This window comes from Ictidomys tridecemlineatus, chromosome 8, assembly GCF_052094955.1.
Source record: "Ictidomys tridecemlineatus isolate mIctTri1 chromosome 8, mIctTri1.hap1, whole genome shotgun sequence".
NCBI classification, from domain to species: domain Eukaryota; kingdom Metazoa; phylum Chordata; class Mammalia; order Rodentia; family Sciuridae; genus Ictidomys; species Ictidomys tridecemlineatus.
In genome coordinates, this window is record NC_135484.1 from 156,343,602 (window position 1) to 156,357,777 (window position 14,176).

Below are 14,176 nucleotides of genomic sequence, written 5' to 3' on the forward strand. Positions count from 1 at the left end.
GCCCGGGCGGAGGGCCGCGAGCGGGACTGGGCGGGGCCGGGGCTCGGGCGCGCGGTAGTCGGTCGGGCGCGCGCCGCCCTCGCGGGGTGGACCCCTGCGGCTGGCTCCTTTGTGCACCGCGAAGGGCGCTGCGGAAGCGAGATGGGTGCCAGACCCCACTCTGGCCTCCTTTTACCCCGGACCGTCTGAGGCTCAAGAGCGGAAAAGACAGGAGGCGGGGAGCTGGGTGCAGGAGAGAGCGCGCGGAGGTGGGTGGCTGGAGCTGGGGGGAGCGCTGCTGTCCGCGGGGAAGGTCCGCCAGGGCTGCTCTGTTGGCTGGTGGAGCGGCACTGTGTGGCCCTCCACCTGAGAGGAGGAGGGTGTCGTGGGCAGGACGTCTGTGGGGCAGCGAGGCGGCCCACAGGACTCGGCGTGAGGAAGAAAGCAGAAAAGGAGGGGACCTGGCACCTCAGGTTAGAGGGACCCCTTGGGGGAACCTGGAGAAGGGGCACGAGGAATCCCTGGTCTGTGGCGACCCCTTGGCTGCTCTGAAGTGTGATTTGGGGGCTCTCCCTGAAAATATGGTCCCATCTCCAGCCCTCGCCATTTCACGTGCATGCCCCAAAGAAGAAAGAAGGCCTGTGTGCAAGGCTGAGGTCCAGCAGCTGCAGAAGAGGCTCACCAGTACTGAGGGCGTCCCTCTCCGAATGTACAGCTTCACAATCTTCAGATTAGTTGCGGGAGGAACTTAGCAGTAATCTCATCCCCTTGTGTTGTATATGATATTCTTAATTGTAAATGGTTTGCCATACTTTAACATGTAGTAGTCACAAAAGCTTTGTAAGAAAAGATAAGCCAGTATAAGCCATGGCATTTTACAGGGTGGGGCCAGATTTTTCAGGTTGAGTAACTTGCCCAGGGAAGCACAGTCCCGAGCAGGGTCCATTACCTTCTGTTTTGACACTTTTGGGGATGAAGTAAGGAGACTATTGCCATCCCATGCTCTCTTTTAACTCATATCCCATGTGAGGAAATTGACAAAGAGGTCAGATTACCTAGAATTTCAAGAAAGATTTAGTCTAGATCTGTCCCTTTTATCCTTTATCATCAAAAATGGCCGTTAACTCCAGACAGAAGGACTGTTGCTCATCTGCTTGCTGACTGCCCTCGATGTCTTCCTCAGTGTTATCACTACTCTAATGCACCCTTAGGTGATTCTGTTGTCATTTTGTTTGGGGGAAGAGCTGTGGTTATGTCTGGGCATTCATTTTCCTCTTCATCTTTAGGGTTGCACTCAGTTGGCCAGATGTGGACATTACTAGACCATGATTCTGGATGCCTTAGGGTAAGACATTTTCCTTGCTCTGTTGATCAAAAACAAAGCCAAGAAGAGGCCACAGAGGGAAAGGCAACTGTTTACTTCTCCATATCTGTATCCCACATCAATTTTTTTCCTCTTTTCTGAAAATCTGCCGTCATCTTGCCAAGCTGATATTTCTCTTTTGCAGAACTTCTCTTCTTGGAGGAGACTGCCAGATTTTTCTTCCCAGGGTAGGACTATTGCTCATTTGCTTGCTAACTGCCCTCAATGTCTTCCTCGGTGCTGTCACTACTCTGATGCATCATTAGGTGATTTGAGAACACAGCCTTATGGAGCTGTTTCTTGAATGGTCTTGTCTGAAATGTGGTAGTGTCCCTGGGTTTGAAAGAGTGGTTTCATCTTAGTCTTAACCCATTGGTCTAGGTAGGTAGATATGTGTCTCAGAGTGTGGGATCCAAAACTAAACTACTAGACATCAGCTTTAGAAAAGAAATCAAGTCCAACATCTTTGCTTTACAGATGAGAAAATATAAAACTAGACTGTTTTTCCCCCTCTAGTTTCTATTTAGCTACCAATAAGCTATGACTAAAACCCAGATTAGCTGGTCAATGCTGTACCACGGAACGTCTGTCTGACGTTTCTCCAAAGTGTGCTGAGGCTGCCACTGACCTGTCGGGGAGGGATGGAGGGTTTAGTCCTTGGGTTTCACAGATAGGGCTTTTAGTCTGATTGGAATTCACTACATCTTCCCAGGGACAACCCCCAGGAACTGGACACTCCCTAACCTCAGGGTACTTTGAAGTCAAGGTCTACTGGTACCTGGGATCAGGAGTTGAGTTTCCTGGCCAGTGAAGGGCCAAAGGACTGGAAGTGTGACTCGGTGCCCTTTTCCTGACTGTTGAGAAGACCAAGGATGTGGCTCAAGCAGTAACGCGCTCACCTGGCACACGTGAAGCCCAGGTTCGATCCTCACCACGGCCTACAGACAAAAATGCTGCCTCTGCGGAGAAGACCAGATCTATATGCTATAGTACCTCTGAGCCCAGCATTCATCATGTGACTCCTCCGTACTTCCAGTTCATTGTTGATGTTGTGGGACTAACAGTACCAGTCTCACAGAGTTACTGCGAGGAGTAAACAAGTCAGTATTTGTGAATACAGGCTTAGAACAGGCAGAGCAAAAAAGGGCCCTTTCTGCAGGCTGCATTTCCAAGTCAGACTCCTTTCAGGTTCCTTATTTTTTCTTTCTTCTTCTTCTTTTTTTTTTTGTTTTCTTTTTGTTTGTTTTCAAGGTGGAAACAATAACATTTTGTGTTCATCATATGTTACATACCCAAACTTACATAATGCATACTGCAGTCATATACATAATGTACTTACCTAAAATGCAAAACATTTTGAGGCTCTTGTACCATACAATACATACACATTAGTTGGATTAAAATTGCATATCAAACTGGCCATATCAAATAAGTATGCCTGAATCCTGAACTTGAAGTTCCGCAGGAATGTCTGTCATCCTTGGCTGCCACTAAATTACAATAGCGGCAATCATTGTAACAATCCAGAAATCCCCCCCAATTCCCCAAACCCTCTGTAGGATGCTGCACTGAAGCCTAGGGATCACTATAACTAAAGAATAACAGTGAACTGCCAACAAAGTAACTATGGAGTATTAAGGATCTGGGTGGGCTGCAAGAATCAAAGCCAGCCAGGCTCACAGCAGGGCATACTCCTGTTAAGGAGTGTCATGAAGTTTGCAACTGGATTTTAATGCAAAGGTTCCATTAAAGGTTCCATTAATGGGTTGAAAGGCCACCCATTCAACCCAGCAGTAGGGCGCTTGTGTTCCTTGTTTCCAGTTGAAAGGCAAAATTAAGCATAAGGTATTGTCATGTTGCTCTTGAGGTTCTCAATGTGTAGCTTCTTGGTAGAATCTCCATGTCTTGGGAGATTCCCAGTCTATGAGAAAGGAAAAACTGGAAAACCAGGTGAACTCCCTAATCCAGCAGATCTCAATTTGTGCTGAAAGCAGAAACATTTGGGGAACTGTTTATAGTCCATGGCCTCCTGTCATATGCAAGAACTCCAGATAAATTTACAAGAAAACAGTCCAGATGTGCAAGAAGATCTTCAGATTTTCCCATTTCCCAATAGAAAGATGCTGGAGCCAGGAATTGTACTAAAATACAAATGCCAGGGCCATCAGATTTACTAGGCTGAGGCAAGGCCCAGGTAACCAGAGTGACAAATCACATAAGTGACTTAGGAGTGTGTTCGTGTCACCTGTCTTTTGCAAATTTTCGGCTCTGAATTTCAAATATCCAAGTCTTCAGCTTCTCCTGCCACAGCCTCCGTGAAAGTGCAGCTGCCTTTTCTATAGATCATGGAATTGAGATGGAGCTGTGAAGAGTGTGGTCTCCAGCACCCGCAGCCTTGGGTTAAACAGTCACTCCAGTCAGCAGGAGTCCCAGCATGTGAACTGGACCTGACCAGCTAAAGGAGAACCGCTCTTGAGGCAGCCCACAAGACCAGGACAGGTGAGTGGGATCACCAAAGATCACCCCTTTGGAATTCAGGAGGACATTCTGTCCAAGCCTTTGCAGTTACTTTGCTGTGTGTTCTAGGCAAGTTGCTTAGGCTGTTTTCTCAGCCCGTCTGTGAGCACATTGGCTGAGATGAGTGCTGGTGCTGGTGAGCTCCTAGCAGTCTGTGACTTTAATCTTCTTTAGAAGACTACCTGAAGTAGTTGAAGTCGGGGAAGATGGTATTTCTGAATAATTGTCACCTTTCAGTGCCAGGAAAATGGCCGTTTGAATTCTGATGGCACCCTTGCTGCTTTGCAAGTCCTCCTGTCTTCACCCTGCCCTGGCTGCTGTCCTGTGACCAGTCCGCCACAGTAACAGGGCATTTACCAGCAGGCTCTCTCTCTGATCACTGGCTGGTATGTGCACGTTTCCTTTTTTTTTTTTTTTTTTTTGGCTTAGCATATTAAGCAGTCCCTCTTCCCATATTTCTTGATATCTCTGTGCTTATTTTGTCTACTGCCAAAACTGCCTCTGCCTCTCTTCTTCTGCTTCTTACTTCTCTTCCATTATCTCACTTTGTTTTCTCATATAAAATTGCTAGTGTGCACGAATTGCAGATTAGTTGTTGTTTTGCCTGATGATTTATTTTCCTTGTGATCCACACCAGACACAGGTGACATCTGCACTTTAAATGTCTTCCAGACAGGGAGATTTGAACTGCACCAAAGTATCAACAACAATCAGTCTGTTTCTGAAGAACTGGAGTTTCAGGATCAGCAATGAAAAGTCTCAGAGGGAATGGTGTCCAGGGTCCTAACAGTGAAGAAGGCTGTAAGAGACAGAGCCAGTCATCAAGGCGGGTCAAATGTCCTGCACAGAAAAAACTCTCTTTTGAGAAAACAGCAATGAAGCAAGTATCAGTGACGTTGAAGGATATTTTCAATAGGGAGGGACACCCTGAGTCCACTGACTTTGGACCAAGGTCCAACCTTGGTGTACAACAGAAAATTCCAAAGGGAGATAAATACCCGATATCCAGGGAACACTCCAAAGATAGCCCAGAATTCATTCAGCACCCAAAACTCCTCCCACCAAAGAAACCCTGTAAAGGCAACCCATGTGGGAGGGCGTCTGGATACCAGTCAGGCCTTATTGTTCACAGGAGCATTCATGGCAGAGGAAAGCCTTTTGGATGCCGCGAGTGTGGCAGGACTTTCGGTCGAAGCACACACCTTATTGAACATCAAAGAACTCACACTGGAGAGAGACCTTATGAGTGCAGCGAATGTGGAAGGGCCTTCAGCCGGAGCACACATCTTCGTCTGCATCAGAGGATCCACACTGGAGAGAAGCCCTACGAGTGCCAGGAATGTGGAAAGGCCTTCAGCCGGAGCACTAACCTCAACCAACATCAGCAAACTCATACTCAAGTGTACGAGTGTCGTGCATGTGGACAAGCCTTCAGTGACCGGTCATCCGTAATCCAGCACCAACGCATACACACTGGAGAGAATCCCTGCAAGTGCATTCAGTGTGGGAAATCCTTCAGCTGGGTCTCCTCTCTCTCTCGGAACACCAGAGAACACACACGGGGGAGAATCCCTATGAGTGCAGCGACTGTGGGAAGGTGTTCAGTCGCAGCTCCTCCCTTTCTGAGCACCAGCGGACCCACACTGGGGAGAAGCCCCATGTGTGCAGGGAGTGTGGAAAAGGCTTCAGTCGCAGCTCCTGCCTCATGACTCACCAGAGAACGAATTCCGGAGAGAAGCCTTACTTGTGCAATGCCTGTGGGAAGGCCTTCAGTCAGAGCTCAACTCTTGCCAGACACCAGCAGCTTCACACTGAGGAGCCACGCTGAGCCTTACCAGGCTCCACAGGAGCCCCTGCACGTGCTCCTCACAGATCGCCTGGGTCAGACACCTGGACCACTAGCCACCCCAGTTTCTCTGCTTGCTTCCTTCTCCTCCTTCCTCTCACTCTCCCCGACCGTGCTCAAATGAGTGATGAGTAAAACAAAGGGTGGCCTTCAGAGGCTCACATGCTCAATCCCGTATTCTGAAAGGCTCCAACCTTCCACACACAGCTGCCTGGCACTCTGGTTTGTCACCTTGATTTTCCATAGGGCTTGAGTCTCCACTCAGTGAATCATGTTTCCCAACCACTTCTGACCAGTTTGGGATAGTGGAATTGAGGCAAATCTCCTGACTTAGAAAACCAGATTTTTCTTGTCTCCCACTCTTGCCTTTTCACCATAGTATTTTCCCTCAAAGAATAATCCATAGTTTTACTAATGTGCGTAACGAATCCTGATTTCCTTTTATTAAACTTTCTAAAAAATCATAGAGACATTTAGTTCCTTCAATATTTGGGGGCGGGGGGTGCTTTCAGTTGCTGTCCTGTTTTTAAGAACTTTTCTTTTGTTTCCAGACTTCATGAAACTCAGAGCCTCTGGCTTTGACTTTTACCAGTCTGATCTCAAGATAAACCCAGGACCTGTTTCTCAGTCCTTCCTATTTGACATTTGTAGAACTGGCACTTTTGGCCACTCTTCTTCTTTTTTTTTTTTTTTTTTTTTAAAGAGAGAGTGAGAGAGGGGGGGGGACACAGAGAGAAAGAATTTTAATATTTATTTATTTTTTCTTAGTTCTCTTTGTATGTGGTGCTGAGGATTGAACCTGGGCTGCACACACACCAGGCGAGCGCGCTATCGCTTGAGCCACATCCCCAGCCCTCGGCCACTCTTCTTAAAACTTGGGCATATTTTAGGATCCAAGATTCTGTGGTGATCCACTCTGCCTTTCTCCTGGTATTTCTCTGAGCAGCAGTGATCATCTCTATGATCTGGGGCAAGGGTGAGGCCAGAATAACTCATTTTATTGGATTATATACTTGAAGTAATTGAATAAGTTCCTTAAAGATAGAAAATTCGTTTTCAATTCATATAAAACATCAAAGAGAATTAAGTAGACACTGAATGCCTATAACTGTTGCTTAGTACGGCTTCACTATTCCCTATGATCAGTCCGCCAGACTTTTGGTGAAAGGGCTTACTTTCTTCTCTGTATCTCCAGAAATTCTACACAAGACCCGGCTCACATCCTGTCTCCTTTGTGACACCTTTTCTCCCCCCCACCTTAGAAATCCTTTGTATTACTCTCCCACATTGCTTTATTCTGGTTTCTGGTTCTCTCAGGTCTCCTTTTCTCTTCTCTGTTTGTTTCTGTTTTGTTTATGAAGCAGTGTCTCTCTGTTGCCCAGGCTGGCCACGAACCCCTGGCTCAAGTGATTTTCCCACCGCAGTCTCATGAGTATTGGGACCACAGGCACACCATGGTAGGGCTCAGGTGCCTTTTCCCATAAGCTGTTTGAAATTAGAAATCATCTCAATCTCTTCTAAGCCCCACCTAGTACAAACAGTGTAGTTCTGGACTCTAGTTTTAATCTAAACAGGAGGGGTTAATTTAATGTTGCAGCACTAAGTCTTCACAGAGATGGTCTTCCACGGGTATCTTGGCCTTTGTCACCCTACCCTGAACACTAAACTAAGTCTTTGGATTGACCCTTTAGAGCTCCTAGGATGCTGGCCTCTGGGCTTTCTACTTCATGTCAAATGATAAAGCCATGCCTGACATAACAGGTGCTCAGCAAAGGCTGGCTGATGTGATTCCACTGCTGCACATCCACTGTGGCCTTTCATTTAATCTCCTGCAGCGTCTGTAGCTTTTATTACAGAAATTAAAAAACTAGAAGGTATTAACTGTCATAATAGGCAACAGCCATCTATTCTGTTCTAACTACATCATGTGTTAAATGTGATTCAAGACACAAAAAAATAGAAAGCCAAAACCACATACATAACAGCATTGAAGGAAAGAAAGCTTCCCAGGAGATCAGGACAGGTTATGACATGCCACAAATTATTCAGTTTGGGATGCAAATTCAGCATTCTGGCAATCAAAGTGAGAGGGTCATTTGCTAAGTCTGTATTTGGAAGAAAAAAGTCAATACTTACAAAAAAAAGATTTTCTAAAGCTTAACTTAGAGTTAAGTCTGTATTTGGAAGAAAAAAGTCAATACTTAAAAAAAAAAAGATTTTCTAAAGCTTAACTTAGAGTTAGGGTAAATTTCTCCATTGGCTTTCATGTAATCCTACAGTGCCCTTGGTACCATAACAGTATGTCTCAGTATAGATAATCAGTATAACATGACAACATGCAGTAGATTCTCCAGTGATTAAACATTAGGTTCCCAGTAAGAGGTTCAGGAAGGCAGGCATGGAGACTATTCTCAAGATGGAATGGGGTTGTGATGGGCAGGACATAAAGAATATTAGGTCATTCCTTACTCAGTGTCAGAAGAAAAGCTTCACACATATTTGAATCATTTAGTTCACCATATTATGGATGAAGACACTGAAATCACTTACTCAGGGACTAGGATTTAGCCCCAGTTCTGCAGATTCCAGCGCTGGTCCTCTTAAGCTGGATCCTGGCAAGATCTAGAAAAGAAGAGAAAAAAGTAGGAAATGTTCAGTTGTTCCAGCAGATGAACTGCACTCCCTAGGGCAGGGGATGCTACCGAGCCAAAAGTAAGAAGGGGGATTTGAAGTCACATAGCCAGATGGCAGCAGCCTTGAGTACTACACTTTTTGGATTTCATATTTTAGGTGATAAGGGAAATATGAGACATTTTTCATTGTGGTAGCTAGGTTGGGTTTGAGTGGGGAGAGTAATCTGGTAGAGGGGACAGAATGGCTTGGAAATGAGAGATGGCCAAAAACTAGGTGGGAAGCTGGGGTGGGGTGGTCTTAGAGTTAGTGGGGAATAGTAATGGACAGAAGAAACACTGTCTTAGTCCATTTGTGCTACTCTAATGAAATACAGGCAGGGCTCCCCACAACAGTCCCTCTTTCAACCACCCTTAAGGACCAGATCCAAACCTAGCCACTTCAGATCCAGTCACACAGGAAGGATGTGGTGTGCCTAGGGGTACATGTGCACAGGGAGCAGCAAGAAAGGTTTCCTTCCTTAACCTGGTGTCCTTTACCTCTGTACAGCCACCAGCACCTGGGCCCTGGTCAGGGTGCTGTATAAAACAGGCTGGGTGTCTGGTGAGTTAGCCTGCCTCTTTAATGAGTCAGCAAAGAACCCACTCTTGGAGTTCCCATGAGGAAGTCCAGCAGAAGGGCTGGGTAGGCTGTTTAAGGAGAAATGCAGGGCCTCCTGGTGGCTGGTTCCAGGGAGGGATAACAAGTCAAGGTGACCCTCCTGTGCGCAGCCACTCTGCCGCCCCTGGCCGCCTCCTACACTTCCCGTGCACTGAGAGGCAAGGTTTCTTGCTCCTTTGTTTAGAACAGCTCACTGATTCCTTGCGTGAGATAGCTGGGGGTTGAAGTCCCAAGTGATGGGCAAGGGATGCAGATGCAACTTAATGTGAGTGAAGTGGCTGCAGGTTTGCTTTCACCATTATTGCTCCAGATCTGTGAGCTTGCCAGCGCTGCACCACCGCCAAGGCCTCCAGTGGAAATGTGCACATTCTTGGCTTTTATCAACAACAAAACCCAGGCAATTTCAAGGTCATGTTTGTGGAGCTTTAAGCTAAATCCTAAATAAGAGTGTCCTCCCTTGCAGTCTCCACCATGACCTTCTGCAGGTTGAACAAGTGTGAAAGACAACATGTGAGTGGAACATGTGCTGTCAATCGATGCCTTCTTCCATTCTCAGTGTTTACAGGGCCTCCCTGTAGCAGGAGTCCTAGGTTAGTTTAGTTCTGGCCAGCAACTTACATTCAATAACTCCGGTGTTGATTATTCTAATACTTCTCTGTACCGTGAATTCTTTGATGGTGAGAAAGTTATGAACTGCAGCTGAAGCCTTTCCTACATTTACTACACTTGTCAGTCTTTTCTCCACCATGATTCTCTCATGTTGAATATGTGGAGCGGTTACTGAAGCACCCTCTATGTTCAACACACCAGCAGGCTTCTCTCCAGGATGAACTCTCTCATTTTATACAAGAGATGGGCAACAGCCAGCTTTTTGCATATTCCATGATATGGTAGTCTCTCACCATATCCATGACCATCAAAGTTTGACCAGCACCCAGAAGTTTCCATACATACAGACATTCACAGCTTTTCTCCATTATAGACTGCAAAATGGACAAAATGGACAAATCCAGCATACAGAAATTCAATAAAACTAAGTTGAATGCAACAACATCATCAATCAACTGGACATAATAGCCACCTACTGACTGCTTCATCCAACAGCAGCAGAACATACATTCTTCTCCACTCACCAACATAAACCACGTTCTGGGTCATAAAATAACATTTAACTACTTTAAGAGAATAGAAATTATACAGTGTCTATGACCACAAAGAATTAAACTAGGAATTAATAAACAGGAACATAAAATAAAGTCCCCAAATACTTGGAGATTTAACAACAAACTTGTAAATAACACATGGATCCAAAAAAGAATCTCAAAGGAAATTTAAAAATTTTTTAAGCTAAATAAAAATACATTAGAATTTGTGAAATAGAGCAAAAGCAGTGCTTAGATTATGTTTATAGCAGTGAATGCATATACTGGAAAAGGATGATGACCTAAAATCAATCACTTAAGCTTCTTCCTTAGGAAACCAGAAAAAGAAGAGCAACTTAAATCCAAAGTAAACAAGAAACTTTTTAAAAAGTTATAAATTAAAGACAGGAAGTTAACAGAAAATCAAGAAAGCCAAAAGCTGGTTCTTTGAGTGAATTAAATCAATTAGAGAGTTTGAACCAATAATTAACAATTCTAAAGCAGAAAGCACCAGGTCTAGATGTGTTTACTGGTAATTTCTACCAAATGTTTTAGGATAAAGTTATACCAGTTCTCTGATTTCTTTTAGAAGACAGAGGCAGAGGGACCGCTTCCTAACTTCTCCTGTGAAGTCGACATTACCACAATCCAAACCAAAAAAATATATATGTATATTACAAGAGGATTTCACCAAGGAAAAAAAGTTGAACCGATATATTACCCTATATGCTCCACCATGGGTTTTATGAATTTATTGGTGAGTTTTAGAAAAGTAGAAAACTAAGCAAGCAAAAAGAAGCAATAACTACCTCCAGCGTATAAAAAAGGAAAATTAATTACATTATACAATGTGGCTCTGCTGGGAACAATATTTACATGGTCATAACGTAGATACCAATGGTGAATTAAACAAACCTCATGATCATCACTCCACTGGAAAGGCTGGGGGGAAGGATGTATATAGGAGGGTTGAGCACCCCTGGGTTGAATCCCTGGTACAAAACCAAAGGAAAAAAAAAAAACTCCAAATGACAGACCATAACCTTCCTCTACATTATCCTCTTCCCATTACTCTTAAAATCTTTTCTGACTTCTATAACCCTAGATTCTTTCCATGAAAAAGCCAGATCTCCTCGGGATTCCTCTGATCTGTTAATGGTGCAACCATTCCTTCAGGCTTGAAATCCAGCCATTACCCTTGACTCCTGTCCTTGGGTAAGATATATGAAGCAAAGATGATTCAGGACAAGGAGCAGAAAACTTTTCCCACTCCAGATGTCCAGATGGTGTACAGGAAAGGGCAGAAATCCAACTTCACCTGGATCTCAGGGGCAGGAGAATGGGCACCACTCACTGCTCGGTGTTCCGGCTGACAGAAGAGAGTGCCAAAGAAGTAAAACTGGGGAGAAAATAATTGGATTAGAGAATGTCCTGCCTTGGAGCTCCTACTTACCCAGTGAAAGTGCCCACCTTCTCCTCACCAGCATCAGAGATGAACCATGCACTCTGGCCGCTCTACTTTCAGGATTGGAGCTAAAATCAGTACTCAGTCTCAACATAAATTAACACCCTTAACATGGGCCACACAGTCTGTAGAGGTCTTTGTACTATGGCTTGACTCCGAAATGTGCCTGAAAGGTCCATATGCTAAAGTCTGGCTGCCAGCCTGTGGCACTATCCACAGGTGGTGGATCCTTTAGTAGGTGAGGTGTAGTTGGAAGGAGTGAGGTCAATGGGAGTTTCCCTTTGAAGTGGGTATTAGCACCCAGCCCCTTCCTATCTTTGCTTCCATGCAGCCATACAGACCTCTTCCATCCGACGATCTAAGCAACAGGGTTAAGCAACCATGGGCTCAAATTCCTGCAACTGCAAGCCAAAATAAATCTTCCCTCTTTTGGTTTCTCTCAGGTATGTTCACAGAAACAGAAAGCTAACACACCTTGCCAACCTCCTCAGCTCCTCTCCCATCCTCCAGACCTCTGTACTCCTGTCAACCTAGTCTTCTCATGATTCTTGAGAGATGTCACGTGCCTACCTGTCTCAGGCCCTCTGCCTGAAGAAGCCTTCCATGTTTTCCTACATTTAAAAAAATTTTTTCTTAGTCGTAGATGGACACAATACCTTTATTTATTCAATTTATGTGGTGCTGAGGATCAAACCAGTGCCACACATGTGAGGCAAGCGCTCTGCCACTGAGCCACAACCCCAGCCCCTGATTTCTTACATTCTAAGATGAAGGTTTTATTATTATTTAGGTGTGGTGAGGCCAACATATTAGGTGACACCTGTCTTTAGAAAGATAGTTTGTTAAAATGTACAAGAAGGGGCATGTTGTGCCATGCCATGCAGGGCTACCCAGAGCAGCACCAAGGTTGGTCCCGAGTGAGAGGAAGACATGGGTAACAGCCTGTGTTGTAGGTTGTGTGGGAAAGAACAGTAAAACAGCATAGACGACCTCAGACTTGGCCAGTATAACTTCTGCAGACTTCTGGGGGCTGTCCCAAGTTGTCTCCCACCTGGCCCTGGTGTTAATAACAGGGGAAACAGGGGCCTAGAGTATAAAAGCCAGAGGGAGGTGGGAAGGGGGATTCTGGGCTCTATAGCAGTTAGTTTGTATATGAAACACACTCTCCTAGTGGCCAGTTTTTTATACTTCTAGGAATTAGCAAATCTTGGGAGGGAACAGTCTGAGAAAAGGGAGAGTCAGCTCTCAATAAGGCCTCAAATACCACGGCATCAAGATCAAATACAAAAATATAATATAAATTTATTAAATTTTATTCATAAATATAATAAATATATTTACTTTTTCATCCATATCTCTGAGTTCAAATGTCATTTCCTCAGGGATGGTATCCATACTTCCCAGGCTAAGACAGAGTCTCCTTCATAATGTCTAGCTTATATTTGTTTTATGTTTTTCTTTCTGACCAAATCAAACTTTAAGATATGTTGTCGTTTTTGTCCACCTTTGTACTACTAGCTCCAAAGACAGGGCTTGGCATACAACAGTTGATCTGAATCAATGAATGAATGAATGTCTCCCGGCCTTAGTCACTGCCACACCAGAATGAAAAAACCACAAGCATTCCCTTTTACCTATAAGTTAAATCCCAAAGGTCAGCAACTTAGAAACCACTTGACAAAGGACTAGTGCTTGGCAACTAGGAGGCTAGGTCAAATCCTAACTTATGCCATGAATAGCTCTGATGATTTTATCTAATCATCATCATCTCTTATAACAATGGGGGCCAAGTGTATTTTTATTATTAAGGATATGTATTATTCTGGGCTGCATAATATAGGTGTAAGTGCCAGTTAGAGTTTCTGCTGGATTCTGGGTTGAGGTCACGAGACTCCAGCCCTTTCTTCTTCCTCAATGCAGTCTGCTTCTATAGCTGCCACTGGAAATCCAGCAAGAGTGGACTGAGGCTCCCCGAGGTGCCAAGGGAGATGCACTGAGCAATTCGCAATCCGCCTCCGCTCTCTGGATCTGTATTGGCCGCGCATTTCCCGAACACCCCGCCGTCCTGAAGCGAGAGGGGCGTTCCCCTTCGTTGTTCCGGTTTTTAAGCCTCTTCCGCGACGATTTCCGTTTTTCTGCCCTTGGGGACCGTTTTTTCCCCGCCCCGGCCGTGAATCCCACCTCTGCGCGGCTCTGAAACGCCGACGCCCCTCCGACCGCCACCTCTGGAGGATACACACGGCCCCGGCCGCAGTTGTAGGAGATGCTCCTCGCGTCTCCCGCTCCCGCCCAACGCACGAGGCTGAAAAGGGCGGATCGGGCTTGCTTTCCCGGGGCCAGACGGACCGGGCCCCGAGGGTGGTCCCGTCCCGTCCCTTCCGGCCTTGCGGCCCGCCCGGCCCGGACTCGGGGGAATGCACTCGGCCCTGTGCACGCGGGGCTCCCCTCCGGTCCTCGGGCTCATAGAGTGCGGAGAGAACGGCGCCCTGCACGGCGGGCGAGAGCGTGGACGGCCACCCGGGGCGGCCCCTCGGGCCCCGGGGCCACAACGCCGCAGCCACTGTCGCGTCCAC

The 14,176-nt window shown here is 45.8% G+C and overlaps 1 protein-coding gene and 1 long non-coding RNA gene across 2 annotated transcripts in view; both read left to right on the forward strand.

Moving 5' to 3' along the window:
- LOC144366409 (uncharacterized) overlaps positions 1–14,176 on the forward strand; it is a 43,897-nt gene that overhangs the window by 192 nt on the left and 29,529 nt on the right. The gene's annotated exons all lie outside the window — the stretch shown is intronic.
- LOC106145259 (uncharacterized) lies at positions 257–6,169 on the forward strand. Its single transcript, XM_078020666.1, is given in 6 exon segments — positions 257–452; positions 1,266–1,324; positions 2,055–3,841; positions 4,097–4,245; positions 4,532–5,388; positions 5,391–6,169. Coding segments are annotated over 2 exon segments (1,077 nt in total). The 5' UTR covers positions 257–452; positions 1,266–1,324; positions 2,055–3,841; positions 4,097–4,245; positions 4,532–4,608; the 3' UTR covers positions 5,688–6,169.